Genomic DNA, 18,217 nt, shown 5'->3' on the forward strand with positions numbered 1-18,217 from the left:
GTTTCAGAAGACAAACAGAAGAAGAAATGGAATTCAAAACAAAAATCCCCTCGAACGAAAATTTTATGTATATTTTGTGAAAAACAATTTAAAAATACGCACTGAACAAATTTCGTAATAATAAATGACAACGCGATTAAGATTTTAAATTATTAAAGATAAAATTTAAAAAAATATTATTAGAATAAAAACTTTCAAATGAATTTTTGAACAGAAAACATCTATAGGAGTTGCTTTTATAATAAAAACTCAAATTTGTCTAAATTTCCTTGAAACTCACAGAATAAATTGAAATTTTTCGAATTATTGATCAAAAACTAGAAAAATTGATATGCATTGATGTTTGACGATGAATATCTCGTAAACGCTCAACTTGATCGAAAAATCATAAGAGACCATTTTTATAGAGCAGTAAATTTCCTACAAAACTATGAGTTTCATCATTCCTAATGATTTTTTTTTCATTGAGTTATAAAATTCATAAGAAATAAAAAATTTTCCCAAAAATAATCAAACTTTAACCGTTAATATCTTTTAAACGGTTGGGTTTACGAAAAAAATCGTAAGAGACCTTTTTTGTAGAGCATTCAATTTCCTACAAAATCTAAGGAACAAGATATTTTTTCAAGTAGTTGGAAGCGAGATATAAATTTTTCAATCTGATAATAAGAAAAAATAGAAAACTGTAAGAAGGAGGACCTTCCGTTACAATTAAGAACTCATGCTTGGAGAGGCTTTCTTAGAGGTGTCTAGGAACCTATTTTTCAGAGTACCAAACGAAAAAAAAATATTCTCTTTTTTTTTGAATCACCCTAATATATATATATATATATATATATATATATATATATATATATATATATATATATATATATAAACTTTTGAACAAACTACATTTTCTGAATCAGCTCGAAAAACTGAGTCAGAAAATGGCTAAATTTTTTAAAAGTTGCGCCATGAGGACGGCTGCAATAGTTAGATTTTTATGAAATCCACTAAAAATTATGTAGCAATACGAACGTTTTGAACCATATGTATTTTGATCAGACGAAACAAGATCGATATAAATTCACAGTAGGTATACTGAAGTGTAAACATGACAGGTCCGTTCTAAAAATTCTTTGGATTTAATCTAAAAATACTTTGGAGTAACTCAAAATTCATAAAGGAGTTGCTAAGAAAATAATTAAAGTTCACTCTGCAACAATTTGTATTCACTTTGGTTCTACTCTGGTTTTATTCTTTATCTACTCTCATTCCATTTTGATTCCAATCGAATTTTATTCAGGTTGCATTCTGATTCAACTCCGACGCCACTTTGGTTTTATTCTGGCTCCACTCGGCATCCACTCTGGTCTCACTCGATAACCAATCTGGACCCGCTTCGGGTCCACTATGAATTCATTCTGTATCGATCGTGAATCCACTGTGTATCCACTTTGGTTTCATTCTGGCTCCACTATAGTTTCACTGAATAACCAATCTGGCTCCGCTTTCGCTTCACGTTGATTCCATTCTGTATCGATCTTGAATTTTCTATGTGTTCACTATGGGTCCACTATGTATTCAATTTGTATTCACTCTGTATTCACTATGTATTCACTCTGTATTCACTCTGAATACAGTCTGGTTTCAATCTGTATCCAATCTGGTTTCACTCTGAAAAAAAGGCACAAAACCACTCTGGAAACACTCTGGATCTAGTATGATTCCACTCTGACTCTGGAATCAGAGTGGTTCCAGAGTGGACTCGCAGTCGCAAGGGAAAATGTTCTATACATATGAACAATTAAAAACACAGGTTTAATGACCCGTATTGCTACCAAAATATTAAAAAATGCGAAAGGGGGCTAACTTAAAGGCATATCATTCGTAAATTTTTTCAAATAAATAAATAGAGAACAAACAAATGTGAATCGTGAATAATGAAGAATAAACGACGAACTAACGATGTAATAAAAAAAAGTTTAAAAATTAAAAAAAAAACTCTGGGTCGCTAACTTTAGTGAGTTCTAAATATCAGTGTGATATTTTTAGTCTCTTTCAGATGTCACTACCTACGTTATCAAATCATTCACTGGAGAGCCTTGGTTTAAACCAGGGCCGTACATTTTATATTCATGAATTATTATAATTTCGTTTTTATTTTCACTGTAATTCTAATTTTTTTATTTAATCTTTCATTGATCCGTTATAATATTTAGCCAGAAAAATAGTGGTTGCATAATTTAATTTTTATGCAAATATCCAAATAAGTTTATAAAAATAATTTAATACGAAACTTATAGCAATTAAATCCACACCATTTTCAGTAAATAATTATATAAATAATAAAATATGATGTGACTTTCTGTATTTTTATTTAAAAATAAAATAAAACACTGTAAGTAACATTTGTTCGAAAAATTCATCATATGTCGATGACACAAGAGTTATCCAACATTTTTAATTTTTTGATTTTTTTTAATCATGTAATTAGTACTACAAAATATTTTTAAAAAATAGCACGTGTAGGTTTTCAAATTTTCTCCAGATATAATTTTTTTTTGTAATAATTTTTTTAGTACAAAAAATTAGGAAATTTTTCAGCCGTTGGTTAACTTAATTGTCATCATTTATCGTGTATTCTCAATTCAAATAACGCGGTAATAATATGAACTGACTCCAGACCAATCACATTGCTCTCCAAGTCACTTGATTTTGTATTATTTAGGATTATTTTTATTTATATATTAGTTTATTCAAGAATTGTTTGTTAAAACTATTCTTGGTTATTGTTTTTTCTGTGTTTTCAGCGTATTGAATAATTTATTTCATTAACTATATTATTTGTGTTAATTATATGATTTGTGATAAATTGTTTTCATGAATAAATTTAATTCATGTAAATAGCTGATCGATTTTTAATCCACCGATTTGGTAGAATGTGGCGCCAAGTTCAGTTCAAAACTAGAAGAACCAAGTATGTGTATACAGCTATGGGAACGGTATTCTTAGGCTACGAAATTTTTTTTACTTTATTGAAATTTTTAGGCTTGAAAAAGATTTTTCGATATCTACAGATTCGGTAGAATCTGGCGCCAAGTTCCGTTCAAAAATTCCGTTGTAAACGGAGCGCCAGACTACCGAATGTGTTTACCGTAAGCAGAACGATATTTTTAGGTTGTAAAATTTTATTAATTCTACAGAACTTTTTTTTCTCCAATATTACTCTATAATTATACATTATTTGTTATATTATCAATATTAATTGATAATGGTCATTGAAAATAATAAATTCTATTTAAAATTAATTAAATTCTCTAGCACAAACTATAGCGACCCAGATTTTTAGATTTTGACTTTTTCTTATGGAGAAAGTGACATGCCACAGACTAAATAATTCGAGAATGTATGGTAACTCTCCACTAGATGGGAGACTACAGTTAAAAAAAAAGTTATGAGCTTGCGACGATGCTCACTAGGGCTCGTCAATGTTACTCTAACACAAACTGTAGTTAGAAAGTTCGAAATCGAAAATAAAAGAAATAGTAACAATCATCACCAATATTATAAAAACCATGGAAATTTATTTTACGATTTTATAAAATATAAATATTATGATTGATAATTTGTCTATCAATCTAAACCAAAGGATATACTTGATGGAATTTTATTAATGCTTATTAGTTACTCTACGAGAAATAAAAGTTTAACGTGATTTTATTGTTACAATTGTTTGTGCACTAATTTTCCGCGGTAAAAGTACATAATTTGAATTGAAAATTTTTTCAATCACATAAAATGTTAAAATTTTTTTTTTTAATAAAATCTCTAGAATTTACTATCTATCAACTTTACATATGAATTTTTTTAAATTAAGTATTATTTATTAACTAGAGTCAATATCTACAAGAGCTCACCTTGTATGGGTTTAGTTTCTATGTAATAGTCAGCTGATCATTGCCTAAGTAATTCTGGTCGAGTGTTTTACAGATATAGGTGGCACTGCTATACTGCGACCGAACTGCGCGGACATTCAAAACGACAATATTCTGTACATAATGCTTACATTCATTGAGTTTGATGAATCGTATTATTTACTAACAACATAATTATGATAATAATAATATGTAATAAAAATAATCATGCTAATAATAACAATAAAAATGAAGATAATACTGATAGTTATTATAATGATAACAATAGATTGATGTTAAAAATAATTGCATTCATAATATTGAACAATACGATTATTTTATTAAATTATTAAGGATTGTGGTATTAAATCCAAATTCACAATTTCCTAAATTACAAAAAATATAAAAAATTTTTCCTACGATTTTATAAAATATAAATATTATGATTGATAATTCAAGTCTATCAATCTCGTTCAAAAGATATACGCGACTAATTTTCATGAAATTTTATCGATGCTACTAGTTTCTTTACGGAAAATAAAAGTTTAATTTATTTTTATAATAATTTTATGAACATTTCATATCCGTGGGAAAAGTACAAACTTTAAATTAAGAATGTAAAAAAATTTCTTATTAATACAAAAAAATTTACAGAGTAAACTACTAACTAAACTATCCAACAACCTTCTATGTGTATGTTGTTAAACATATTGTTCTAATTTAATTTAATTTATTAACCTGACCAAATAGATAATACGCTAAACATTGTTTGAGTTTTACTTTCTTCGGATATACCAGCTGTTCAGGATCTCGAGAATTCTCATTAAGCAGTGTGTACATTCTATGATCTTTTGGTCATTTCCTGTAGGTGGCATTGTTATTCGATTGAACGGCCGTGTAAAAAAGTTGCGGGATTCCGCCGGTAATCTGCAGGTGATCCGCAGGGGATCCGCTGAATATCATGTGGAAGTCATATTTTGACACAAATAGGAATTCTAAATGCATTCCGGATGAATTCCGGATGAATATCCAAAAATAATATGGAAAGAAAGTTAGTGATAGATTGTAATGGTTTTATTATAAATCGAGACGTAAAATAAGAAATATTAAAAAAAAGAAATTAGCACTAACAAAGTAATATTTTGAGCTATTAAAAAAAAATTAATTTTTAAATAATAAATTTGTACCGAATTTTAATGAAGAGTTATCCGATTGTTGATAAGCTTCGGTATTTTTGCCCACTCCTTTACCGGTAGGAAGTTGTATCACTCTTCCCTGTAAGAGGACCATCTCGTCATGACAGATTATTACTTCAGGATACTAAGAAGAAGGAATTTTAGAAGAGGAACTAGGTCTTTTCCATCACGACATCAAAGAGCTTATTTGTAAGAGACTGCATGATTGAGCGTACCCCGAAAACAACGAAAATCGAAAGAAAAGCAATATTCGCCACGTTACGATGAACCATTAGGCTCCCAACATTAAAAATACCCTGCCTATTTAAATATTTATCATTTTTGACGGTATATCAATGGATTTTAGGCTGGAAAGTATGCAAAAAAATCAGGAAGACGGTTGACCCTAAAGGCCATCCCTGCAACTTCCCGCTGAGCCCATACCTAAACGCTTAGAATTCCACTGATTTTGTTCTTGAGCCCTCTAAGCTCAAAAACATAATTTTTGTGTTCGTCACAAAATGACGAATAGTATATTACACTATTAGGGCAGAAAGTTTGAGATTTCTGCACTGCGCGCCATGATCATGGCGCGCAATTCAGAGCTCTCAAACTTCTGCCCGTATAGTGTATACTATTTTTTTTTATAGCCGGTCGAAAGTACGTAAAATATTTAATGTACTTCACTGAAAAAAAATTGATACCTGCCCCCGACATTTGCGGCACGAGCGAAGCGAGTGCTGCTGGTCGGGGGGAGAGGGGGAGGGAGGGGGGCAGGCATCAAATAAAAAAAAATTAATTTAAAATCAAATAAAAAATAATTAACAAACATTCTTTTTGAAAAATTTTTAGATTAAATAAAACTGGAATTTCTTGAATTCAACAAACATAATAAAGATTATTCTCGGTTAAAAAAAAAAAACGAGCATATTATCTGAAAATTAATAATAATCAATAAAAATCAAATTAAATAGTTGTCACTGCGAACATTTTCTAAATAATTCATTAATTACATAAAGTTGATCCATTTTACACACGTCACTGTCAAACTGAATCTTAGTACAGTACAACCTGGTTATAAGTTACATCGGATGATCTACCCACCCTTACGGCAGTTATATCTTTATCTATATCTCCATTTATACTTAAAATATTTTATGTAAGTAGAAGAAAGAAAGAAATATATCCAAGTTGTATTGTACAATAAATAAACTGGTTAAACGATTAAACATGACATTTTGAATCCTTGAAAAGAGAGAAACTAAATAGTATTACTAAGTAATGAACGCAACAAGAACATGTTTTATTTTCAAAAACTTGAAAACAATACAGTTTTTAAGTTAATTAATTATGAGTCATTGCAAGAGAATAATAAAATACCATCAACATTTTGGGCTTAGAACATTAACCAAATTAACATTGAAAAATATCAATATGTAGAACTTTTAAATAACAAAAAAAAAAAAGTGAGAAATTATTGCTTTTAAACATCATTTTCAGGTTTGCTTCCATCATCATTTTTATTTTTCTTATTAGCATGATCTTCATTTTGGTGTTTAGCATCATTTTTATTATCGTTGTTGCTTTTTAAACTCTCACGAATGGTGGAAAGCATCTTTCCGACACACTTTTAAATTCTGCCGCATTTACCTCTCGGCCATTTGCAGTATGGATCGTCACATATTCTATTGAAAACAATTATGATGAGATTTAATGAAGTGATAGTTCGTATCGTTAAAGTAGGGTAGGGCGGGACTAGTTGATCGTAGGGGTAAGTTGTGCAATCGAAATATCTCGAAAACTAAGCAACTTACAACAAAAGTGTAAATGGTGGAAAAAAGGGTTACGAGAGGAGAACACATCGCGCGAAAGTCAACTGCCGTCCGATGTTTAGACTAACTGACAAATTTTTTCTTTTTTTATTTACATAAAAAAAAAAAACAGGTCTTCAGAATTTTTCTCCTAAACTCGCTTAAAAATGCTATTTTGTGATCACGAAAGTATTCAAAGATGACTTAATGTTTGCCCTTTCGATTATATATGATTGTTTATTTTTAATTCTTATCATTCTTTTATAATCTAACTTTTATTTTGTTGCCTCAATTGGGGCTAGTTGAGCAAGGCGCTGACTGCGTGTTAAACCAGCCCTACTAGATTTTCGATATTGAAAAATGAATTTTTTCTTCACTAAATTAATAATTATCAATTGATTTGTACACGAGATGATTTAATATAATGTGTAAAAATTAAAATAAATATATAACATAATTATAATTAATATGGTTATGTTTATAACTATTATTACCATCATAATTATACGAATGTAGAATTATAATAAATTAAATATTTGCTAGTTAATTACAATTTTATTTTATTTTTATATCATTCAATACAGTCATTCCGTTTATTTTAGCCATTGCACAACTAGCCTCATACTCAACTAGCCTCACTAGTGGGGCACCTTGAGCAATTTGGAGCATTCGCGTATTTCCGGGAATAACTTGAAAATTTGGACTCGGATCGTTTTTGTGTTGCTAGACAATTTGAAGAAGACTAAATTACGAACCTAACAGTATATGACTTGATTAAATCCGATACATCCTCTTAAAGTTATGGAAGGTCGAACCAAAAGGTGATCAACTAGCCCCGCCCTACCCTATTCTTTATAAATTCTAGTATAGACGTAAAAAAATTCAGCAACATCATTATACGTGAGCTTACCGAAAATAGCTTCAAGATATTTTTCAGGCATTAGTTCTCGTCCTTTTGTTTTAACGATCGTCATCTTGGCTAACTCTTCCGTACCAACAATTAATTTGAATAATTGACGAGTCATTTCTCTTGGATTTTTGTATTACTTTCCGTAATTAGATCCAATTTAAATCGATTTACAATTATCCCAGATTTTTCGACTAATTCTACCTATTAAGATATAAAATAAATTTTTAAAAAATTATTTGTTTGCTCCCTTTCAAACAAAAAAAAAAAAAATACAACATATTTAGGGCTGATTTCATTTGACGAAATATATTTATCTTTGAAATTTATTCTTGGTCAAAATGAAAAAGAAAAACATTAAAACGGAAATAATCAAATAAAAAAACTGAAAAACATCTGGAGAATCATTCAAATATTTTACGATTTCTCCCGAGCCCAAAAAAAAATCACGAAGAATGAAAGCCTACAGAAAATAACTAAGTGGAAAAAAGGTCGATTTTTGCGAAAATAATTCGGAGGGAATACCACTGTGACAGTCGAAAAAAGAGGTGATTTTCTGAAATTTTTTTGATAGGGAAAACAAAGGAATTTGGGGATCAGATTTTTTTATTTTATTAATGGTACATTAAAGATTATTACCTTAAATTTTTATTAAAAAATTTTTAATTATTACAAAGTTATTAACAATCTCGTAGAGCACTAGATAAAATTTCCCCCTTCATGGTCGGATCGATAACTCAAAAACGTATCATGTGAATAGAAAACCCCAAATTGCTTTTTAATCAGTAAGGATGTAGTTATCGTTGCACGTACGCCATTTTGAAAATTTTCTCATTATTTTCAATGTTTTTTTTTGCTTTAACCCGGCTAAAAAAATTTTTAAAATCAAAATTTTTAAAATTCTGTACGTGCAACAATAACTACATCCTTACTGATTAAAAAGCAATTTGGGTTTTTATTTTCAGATGATCCGTTTTTGAGTTATCGACCCGACCATGGGGGATTTTCTCCAGTGCTCTACGAGATTGTTCATAACTTTGTAATAATTAAATATTTTTTAATTAAAAATCTAGAGTAATAATCTTCAATGTACCCTTAATAAAATAAAAAAAAAACCCGATCCCCAAATTCCTTTCCCTGTCAAAAAAATTCCCGAAAATCAGCTTTTTTTTCGATCGTCACAGTGATGTTTACTCTCAAAAGTATGTAACACTGACTCTATAAAACGAGTATACCGACGTATAATGCACGTTTATTAAATTTGAGCTCTTTATACTTGGGCTTTTTATAAAATAATTGTCTTCTAAAAGTAAGATCTATCAGTGTATTCGTAAATAAGTAATAGCTAAGCATGCAAAGCTGTCCTCGGAATAATGGTTATAAAACTTAAAGAAGACATAAGTATCTTGACGGAAAAATTCGCAGATAAAGATATTTTTGAACAAATATCCTTCCACATTCAGATTAAATTAACGAAAAAATATTCACTATAGTTAAACCTGCAAGTCTTTTAATAAAATATATTTAATTAAAAAACTTTCGATAGAAATCAAGTTCAAACCTCCTTTGCTTTTGGCTTTTTGTCCTTCCGATGTTTGTTACTCCTGCTTTTACTTTCACTCCTGCTCCTATTCTTACTCTTTTTTTTCTCATGCCATTTCAAAAGTTCTTCGAAAAGTTTTTTACCTGTAAAATAGTTAAAAATTCAATAATAAAAATTGTCAAAAACAATTAATACAGCTGACTGTTAATAATTCAAAAATAATAGGATTATAAAAATTAAAAACTAAAATTTTTCCAATTCTACTGATTATCTCCTTAACTCTTTCAACGTCCCTTGAATTGGAACTTTGATAATTTTATAAATAAAATATACAAACTAACACCAAGTATTTAAGTGCTTCCCTCATTCATTATTAGAGGATTTTTGAGGCCACAATGGCATAAAAATCAGCAAATTTCTTTATCCTCCACAATATTCCCGAACCAACACTTGAGTTAACTGCTGTGTCGTTAATATCCTCTTAAATAAAGTAAATATAATAAATATAATATAATGAATCTTTCAGTTCTTCGCTAACTGATTTTCAGAAAATCTTTGCGACCTGTAAATATGTAAAAATCAGAGGCTCCCTAGGACAACTGGAACACCTCTGTATCTATCCTTTTCTAATTAGTTCACAAATCAATTTTAGTGTCTCGAATTATTAGGTCAGCTATATTGATTATAATACATAATACCAAATAAATTTATAGAAAAAAAATAATTTGTAAATGAAAAATACCACTTAAGTTACCGCTAGTGTCACTTGAATCATCGCTTGAACTGGATTTTTCTCTTCTTAATTTTTTAGGTTTGTGAGATCGTTGACTAGATTCTACTTTTTTATCAGCACCAGTTCCTTTTCGTTTGTTGCATTTTTTTTCTAAAAATTTTATTTAATAATTATATACTTAGAAGTAGTTTACCATGATATTAGGAAAAAACTAGAATTAAAATTAACTTTATAAAATTTAAACTCAAAGTAACGTTGAGTTGAAAAAATTATACGAATTAATGTGGGCTAATTACATATATAAGCTAAATAAATTATAATTAATTTTTATTACCGCTCGATTCAGTATCAGAAGAATAATCTTCAATTTGCTCTTGATCTTGGTGATGTTTTGATCCCTGAGAACCAGTCTGTTCTTCATTATCACTGTGAATTGATTCCATCGTTGAACGTGTTTCTGCCTTGCTGCTTGATTTAATTTTATTGAGTATATCTATAAGTATAGAAAATAATTTATTAATAAATTTAAGGTTAAACTTAAATAAATTCTTTAGTTTCATGATTGCTTTTGAATGTAATTTTATACTTCAATATTAACAAAAAATAAATTCATCATGAAAAACTTTTTTAAAATTTATCCAAATAAGTATACCGGTTTTTTTTTTTATATTTTTAATATAATAATAAAAAAAATGCTTTTCATATATACTAAAATGTCAACTGTTTGTTTAATTGTGATTTTTTTTCAAATCTAAAAATTATGATTTTTTTAAGTTTGTCGTCCAATTATTGGATTAATTTTAAGAAAAGCAATTTTATTAGTCGAAAAAAATATGAAACAGTAAGGTCACCATACTTAAATTGCATTGAGTTTGAAAAATTATAAAATTCAAAACAAAATCAGTAAACTAGTATTAACCTTTATCACCTGTCGGTCTACCATCAGAAAGACGTTCATTGGATTGATTTTTATCTTTACGATCTAGTCGTTTTGATCCATGAGCAACAGTCTGTAATTGACCATCAGTAAGAACTGCTTTTGGGTTGTTAACGGTGTTGGCCCTAATTGATCTAGCACAATAAATACATTCTTACAGATTTGGCAAAATAAAAATTTGACATAAATAAAAAAATAAATAAATCGTTAAAATAATCATAAAGATTTTCATAAAGTCATACTAAAATATAATCTTAATTTTAAACAAAATTTGATATTTCTCTGCACAAATTTAAATATTGATCTGATTACTTTGAAAGTATAAATAAAAAAAAATTCTATTAAAAAAAAGTTGCTAATTGGCAGAATCTAAAATATTTTATACTTATTAAAAATTAAGTAAAGTTGAGATATTAAAATGATTAATTTTGATTGTAATTTAAGTTATTTACCATCAGTCAAATCATCCTTGTTGCGAGTGCAAAAGATTGATTGCTGATCAACAATTTTTGCGTCAATAGGATTCGGTTCTTTGTCTTTTTTACTTCTACCTTTTTTTCCCACATTCTTAGCCTCAACTCCTGGTTGGACTGCTTTTTTCAATAAGTTTCCCGCTTCATCCACCGTCTGTTTATTTAAATATTCCTCGTCATCTTTTCAAAAATAATTATTTAAATTAGTTATTCAAATTCATCAAAATTTATTATTAGTATTATTAATAAACTAATATTAAATAAATAGAAATTTTGAACATTTCATCCCTCGCGACTTTAGGATCATTCTGGAAACACAATGTTAGCAGTCTGGGACCTTTCTGTAATCAGGCTGGTTTCATAATGTTTCCAGAACGTTTCCAGAGTGCGCTTGTTACATTTTCCCATAGTGTATCCAGAGCACAACCAGGGTGAATACATACTAAAACCAGAGTAAATCCAGAGTGAATACATACTAAAACCAGAGTAAATCCAGAGTGAATACATACTAAAACCAGAGTAAATCCAGAGTGAATACATACTAGAACCAGAGTAAATCCAGAGTGAATACTCACCAAAACCAGAGTGAATACATAGCAATTCCAGTATGTAACTTTAGTGAATATATACTGGAATCAGAACTAATACATACAGTTACCATAATGAAACCTTAGTAATTTTATACTGGAATCAACATGTAACTTGATTGAATACATACTGATTTCAAAAAGATGCAGACCAAATCCAGAATATAACCAGAATGATTTCATACTGTAATCGGAATAAATACATACCAAAACCGAATTGGATATTTATAAAGATCAAAATGTGCTCGACATAATATAATAAATGAAAACTTATTATTTTCAGGTTATTATTATTGCTTTAATTGTTTTTAGATGAATAAATATTAATACAAAAATAGATATAATTTTTCTCATATACTTTTGACAAACATTATTTTCCATTTAAGCAGTATTTCGATTTTTTAAGTGACGCCGGTGATCATTAAGATAAGCTCCTATCCACGATTTCAAATAAATTGTGATATCATCTTTTGATCCTGGGATGAACTTCAGTTCTCTTTTCTGCTGCAGGTATAGACATATATCTGTAATATACAAAATAATTTAATTATTATCAAATATATAATTTAAAATTCTATATCATATAGTATTATTTGAAAACTTTAAGAACGTGCTCAAATTACAGGCCAAACAAAAGATTGTAAATATTTTTAGATTTAAATAATATTGTCGGTGATAATATATGTTTTTGAGCGCTTTGAACTCATCAATTCCGTTTTTAAAATCTGACAGTCATACCAAGTCAACAGAATTATAAATTAGACATTGTAAAAATTTGATTTTCAATTATAAAAATTAGTGAAATGAATGAAACTGAAATGTGTTATAAAAAATAGGCTGGTATTACCTCTTATTTTTTTGCACTGCTGGTTAGTAATTTCTATATGATTTTCGTTCTTGTGACGGTCCTGAATATACATCTTTTCTAATATCTCTGATGGCCACAATTCTTTTATTATTAAATTTACCCGTTGCCTCATGCTCGACTTTTTCAAAATTTTTGCTAAATTTTCAGCACCTATTGCTGTATCTCCAAAAACGACAAACTGGAATAAATAAAGAAAATGATGAAATTTAGTTTCATGAATCGTAAATGGTTGATAATTTTTACGGTCATTCAGAAAGAGTCGATTTTGATAAGATAACTACTTGTTACTTGAGCAGTACTGTTACTGTTATTAACCAGAATATATATATAGTTACCTCATCTCCATTTTCGATTATTATCGATTCTGTCAATTTTGGAATAGGATAAGTAACTTGCTGATTATGGCCTGGTTGTTGAGGAGCCTGCCTTGACTTAACGTTGTTATGTTTCAAATCTGCCTTAATCATTCGACTTAAATTATTTATTTTATTATTTAAAGTTCTCAGGTTAGTATTAAGAGACGTTAATGGCCGGCGTATAACTGTCTTGCTGCGTCGTGACGTTGATCGATTTGATGAAACATTAGGTACTGTTGGACTACGTTGAACCGGTGCTCCTCGTACAGATTTTTCGACACTTGAACTTCTTTCGGTTTCACTATTGTCACTGACAATCTCCGTGGGTATCTGCTCTTGCTACAATAATAAGTAAATCAGTGAGTGTAATAATTCAAAACGCATTTAGAAATTACATTACAGAGACAAATACTTCTGTATTAAAATATATGTATTAAATAATATTTTGTTTTTAAGTTAGCTCGTTAGATATTAAAAGATGTATTAGCATGGAAAAAACAAATGCGTTCTATCTTTTCAAATACAATTCTAAAAAGTCAAACAATTAAACAAGTTCCACAATTTTTCAGATTACAAAAACAGGCTATAAAATTACTGTATTACAATTTTTGTAACTTACGTCACGGTCTATTTCATCGTAATCCCTGGGAAAATTATTGCTTGGCATCATATTGCGGTAAAACTCCGATGATTTCGTCGTAACCTTTTCTTTTGGGTTTTTTTATTATTCTGTTCAAAAGCAACGAAATAATTATTTAAAAATTTTTAAAAAGTATATTTTCAGAAACAAATACTATTAAATTGTTCAATAAATTTGATTTTAATTTTTGGTATTAATTATAAGTGAATACGAAATAAAATAACTATAGAAATATATAGTCGTCTAATATTGAAAGTTTGTACAGTTATTGTACTTTAATTGAATGTTTGACAACTTTAAACACTGACATTAAAATTTTATTCTTTTATTATGCCAAAAATTAAACTTACTTTTATAATTATTTTCGGCTTAAATGGAATATTGGTTCTCATTTTTGGACTGTACTTCGGTAATTTCATCATAATAATTCGATTAGAATCCGAATTACGTTTCATAAGTGTATGTGGATTATCTGTAATAAATGACAGTAATTATAACTGAAAGATGTAAAAATAAGTTAATAATTTACTATAAGAAATATATATAATGTAATTTATTTATTTTTTATCATGTTTCATTTTTCATTTCGCAGGTAGACAAACAAATTGATTATTACGGAATTCCAAAGATAATCTTAAAATTCGCGGTCAAAAGTCAAAATGTTAATTTTTTGACTTTTAATCAACAAAATGATCGTTGTAACTTAACTGGATGTCAATTAAAGTATTAGTTTATAAAAATCATACCATCTGAGTCCACGAATTTTACGATTGCATTACCCAATGATAAACGCTCGTCCCTCACAATTAAACTGCATTCACGGTCGATGTCCTTTGTCCAATCGATAGGCGTTAATTTTTTATTTTCGTTTATTCGGAAAATACAGCTGGAACACACTATGTAGCTCTTATTTTTACGGACATCTTTCACAAGACTATATTTATGATGCATCTTTATCAACGATCTATGAGAAAAAAATGAATTTGATTAGTAATTTTTGCCATTTATATACTTATGAACGTTCTTAAGTTATAACACAGAAATCGAACTGCCGATAAATTATACATATTGGCTATTATCAATGGAAGTTGTAAAAAAGTGATGTACTTACATCTGTAATTTGTCCTAGAGTTAAAACATCTGTTGTTTACACGTCGCCATCTTTCATGGGTCATAAACGCAAGCGCTGTAAAGCACAGAGGTCTAACATTAGTATATCCAGGCATAAATCACAGCGTCTGGATAGGATACGAACATATTTACGCATGCGTGTGTAAGGTAAGCGCGACAATTTTGAGAAAAATAAAATAAAATCTTATAACATTGTCTGAAAATTGGACAAATTCCATAGAAATAATAAACGGAATAAAATGAAAAATTATTTTATCATTTTAATTACAAGCCGAAATAAATAGATGATTTTGTCCCTTTATACATTTGAAATTTTTACGTAAAACGTCTAATGCTTGCATCTACATTCTGCGCATGCGTTTACTATTTTTCATATTGAAATCATCTTTTTTTATTACATTTAATTTTTAATACACGAGAAGTTGAGAATGTAAGCAACTTGTATAAATAATATTATTGACACTATAAATTGTTTATTAAATTATAAAATAAATATAAACTATCCACAGCGTACTTTTTTAATCGCTCCATAAATGTGTGATTTATAAATTAACTCTTTGTATATAAAGTCGTTTACTTAAAAAATTAACCTAACTTGTGAGATTGTTCAGTCTGTTATTAAAGTCCTGTAGAAAATACATGTAATCAAAAATCAAGCATTAATAATAAAAAGTACTTTCAATTGTTAGTATTTTGACTATATAATCTACATTGAACATAGAAGTGAATGCTAGGTAAGTAAAATGGCAGTTTCGAATGTTTTTCTGTAATATCTAAACAGTTACATCTATTATTTTGACCGTTTAATTCAATGTAAAAACGTGGGAGACTTGCTTCATCAATGCTACTTAAATTTTTGCAGTAGAACTCTGTACAGATAAATGCAGGTTATATTTCCATAGAAGTTTAATAGTTGAATAATAATCTATTTGAACAAAAAATAATTTAATATACTACCTGTAAAATTATTCACATATGAATATTGAGTAATTAAACAAACCTCCATTTCTAAATTACTAGTACTTTTTTTTCTATAGATATCCCTGGGTAAACTATTTGAATGTTGGCTAGGCTATCTGTAAAATTCAGGGTTGATTACCGTTTACGCGTAGATCAATCAATGTCATTCTAATTACTAATTTTGTATTTATAAATTCTTTCACCAGATAAATAATGAAGAGGAAGTTCAGTAATTCTCGGGTAGCAGTGTATAGAAGACAAAAAAGAAAACTAGCTAATTATTTGACGGCGTTTCCAGATGGACAGGGGCCATCTATTCCCCAACATTTTTCGGATCACCAGTAAGTTGAAATAATTTAAATAATATTTTTTCCGACTTTCATCATTAATGTACATGTATGAACACATTTCAAATAACTTGCATGTAGTTTTATTCCAGCATAAATTTGTATAAAAAAAAATTAGTAGAGATCAAAAATGATTTAATTTTTTAAATTTCAGTAGTCCAAATTATATTATGCTATTGGTGCTTATTTGTTAAAGCATTCAATAAATGAATTCGATTTTCTTACTGCTTTAAAATGTTTATTATTCGTTCAATAATAGTTCAATAGTTCAAATAATGCTTTAGATGAAACGATTATAATTTAATCAAAATCTTACTTTTTTAATATGAGTAGATCAATTTTTATATTTTTTCATTACTTATTTTTTTTTTTTTTTTAATAATTTAGTGTATTATGAACTTGTTATTATGGAATAAATGAATATTACGCGTTATAAGCAATTAAAAAAATTTTGTTGAAATACTTAAAATTTATTATCATTAATGAAAGCAAACTTGTTTATTATCCCTGATGGAATTCTTTTATTGAAAAGTGTTGAAATTGATAGAATGTACATTCTCAATAATTTCAATTATATTTGCTTCAATGTAAATATACTGTTCACATGGAGCGACTACTGATCAACGCCTTTCAATGAGTATTTTTAATCAGGGGAAAAAGTTGCAATCATAGCTGTGCCTATGTACTGTTTTTTTCTATGATGATGTTTTGATAAAATGAGAATTTATTATGTGTATTTACGTTTCATTTCAGAATTCTGAGCATACCGAAAATATGGATGTCGAACCTACCAACGATCTAAATGTTAGTAGTTCTCATGGTGTTTGCGTTGAAGATATGTATGATACTGACAATCGAGAAGAAGAGTATGAAAATGAATTTCATCATGACTATAATGTAGAAGACAATGAAGAAAAGGAAGAGGAAGAAGAATACAAAGAAGAAGATGATTATAATATTAATAATGATGAAGAAGAAGAAGAAGAAGAAGAAGAAGAAGAAGAAGAAGAAGAAGAAGAAGAAGAAGAAGAAGGAGAAGAGAAGAAGAAGAAGAAGAAGAAGAAGAAGAAGAAGAAGAAGAAGAAGAAGACGAAGAAGAAGAAGAAGAAGATGATGATGAAGACGAAGAAGAAAAAGGAGAACACGATGATCAAAGTGAAAGTACAAATAATTGTAGTGAAGTTGAAAATTCGAACAAGCCATTTTTCAGCGTCGATAATGAAGTAAATCCAGGTGTTTTCTTAATTGCTAAACGTAATAAAACTGCAAGAGACCACGTTCTTGCTCAAATAGCTATATCATCCCGACATCAATTATCGTATACAGCTACTCTTGATAACTTGAAATGGATTAAATCGTTGTATTATGATAGTACAATACCCTCTACAAAAGATGGGTTATGGAAATTTTTAAATCGCAATGATGATTGCCTTACCTATCATTACTATTGTCGCTTATGTCAGGACTATTTAGGCTTTAAATGCGAAATAACTAATAAACTGACTAGACAGTGTGAATGTAAAGCGTGTGGTCCTGATGATAAGTTAGAATGTAATTTACGTTACTTCATATACTTGAGCTTATCAACACAAATCCAAGAATTACTCTCTATACCCAACATTAGTGAGTCGTTAAAATATAGATTTCATCGAATAAAAAAAGATCCAGAGGGTTACGAAGATATTTATGACGGCCAAGAATATAAATCGCTCTGTGAACCTAGAAAATTTTTGGAAGAATGGTATAATTTCTCATTAACTATAAATACTGATGGATGTAATGTATCAAAGTCTTCTAAATCAAGTGCATGGCCGATTTACGCTCAGATCAACGAGCTACCTCCACAGATG

At 28.8% G+C, this 18,217-nt stretch overlaps 3 protein-coding genes across 3 annotated transcripts; 1 reads left to right on the top strand and 2 right to left on the bottom strand.

The window, feature by feature from the left end:
• Positions 1-7,906: 7,906 nt before the first annotated feature.
• LOC141535586 (uncharacterized) lies at positions 7,907-11,886 on the bottom strand. The gene is made up of 7 exons (XM_074255540.1): positions 11,877-11,886; positions 11,458-11,658; positions 10,988-11,158; positions 10,403-10,561; positions 10,078-10,218; positions 9,354-9,478; positions 7,907-7,996 (listed from the first exon to the last, which is right to left on the bottom strand). The coding sequence occupies exons 1-7, from the start codon at positions 11,884-11,886 to the stop codon at positions 7,907-7,909; spliced, it is 897 nt and encodes a 298-aa protein (XP_074111641.1).
• Positions 11,887-12,416: 530 nt separating this feature from the next.
• Positions 12,417-14,018, bottom strand: LOC141535590 (uncharacterized). Its single transcript, XM_074255544.1, has 4 exons — positions 13,909-14,018; positions 13,269-13,628; positions 12,913-13,111; positions 12,417-12,589 (listed from the first exon to the last, which is right to left on the bottom strand). Exons 1-4 carry the CDS (start codon positions 13,957-13,959, stop codon positions 12,447-12,449), a joined length of 753 nt encoding a protein of 250 aa, XP_074111645.1. The 5' UTR covers positions 13,960-14,018; the 3' UTR covers positions 12,417-12,446.
• Positions 14,019-15,339: 1,321 nt separating this feature from the next.
• Positions 15,340-17,728, top strand: LOC141535591 (uncharacterized). The gene is made up of 3 exons (XM_074255545.1): positions 15,340-15,794; positions 16,227-16,361; positions 17,121-17,728. The coding sequence occupies exon 3, from the start codon at positions 17,142-17,144 to the stop codon at positions 17,592-17,594; it is 453 nt and encodes a 150-aa protein (XP_074111646.1). The 5' UTR covers positions 15,340-15,794; positions 16,227-16,361; positions 17,121-17,141; the 3' UTR covers positions 17,595-17,728.
• Positions 17,729-18,217: the final 489 nt, after the last annotated feature.

The sequence above is a fragment of the Cotesia typhae genome, unplaced genomic scaffold (assembly GCF_013202065.1).
Source record: "Cotesia typhae breed Kobodo isofemale line unplaced genomic scaffold, CoteBio_Ctyphae scaffold_141, whole genome shotgun sequence".
NCBI lineage: Eukaryota > Metazoa > Arthropoda > Insecta > Hymenoptera > Braconidae > Cotesia > Cotesia typhae.

What these genes read in the sequence shown, in the direction of transcription:
- LOC141535590 (XM_074255544.1), bottom strand. Translation starts at nt 13,959, where the DNA reads ATGATGCCAAGCAATAATTTTCCCAGGGATTACGATGAAATAGACCGT. An exon ending in ACGATGAAATAGACCGTGAC is followed by an intron (nt 13,629 to 13,908) that starts GTAAGTTACAAA and finishes TTATTATTGTAG; the next exon opens with CAAGAGCAGATACCCACGGA. An exon ending in TAATCGAAAATGGAGATGAG is followed by an intron (nt 13,112 to 13,268) that starts GTAACTATATAT and finishes TATTTATTCCAG; the next exon opens with TTTGTCGTTTTTGGAGATAC.
- LOC141535591 (XM_074255545.1), top strand. Translation starts at nt 17,142, where the DNA reads ATGGATGTCGAACCTACCAACGATCTAAATGTTAGTAGTTCTCATGGT.
- LOC141535586 (XM_074255540.1), bottom strand. An exon ending in CAAGGATGATTTGACTGATG is followed by an intron (nt 11,159 to 11,457) that starts GTAAATAACTTA and finishes CAAATCTGTAAG; the next exon opens with AATGTATTTATTGTGCTAGA. An exon ending in AAAAGCCAAAAGCAAAGGAG is followed by an intron (nt 7,997 to 9,353) that starts GTTTGAACTTGA and finishes ATATCTTAATAG; the next exon opens with GTAGAATTAGTCGAAAAATC.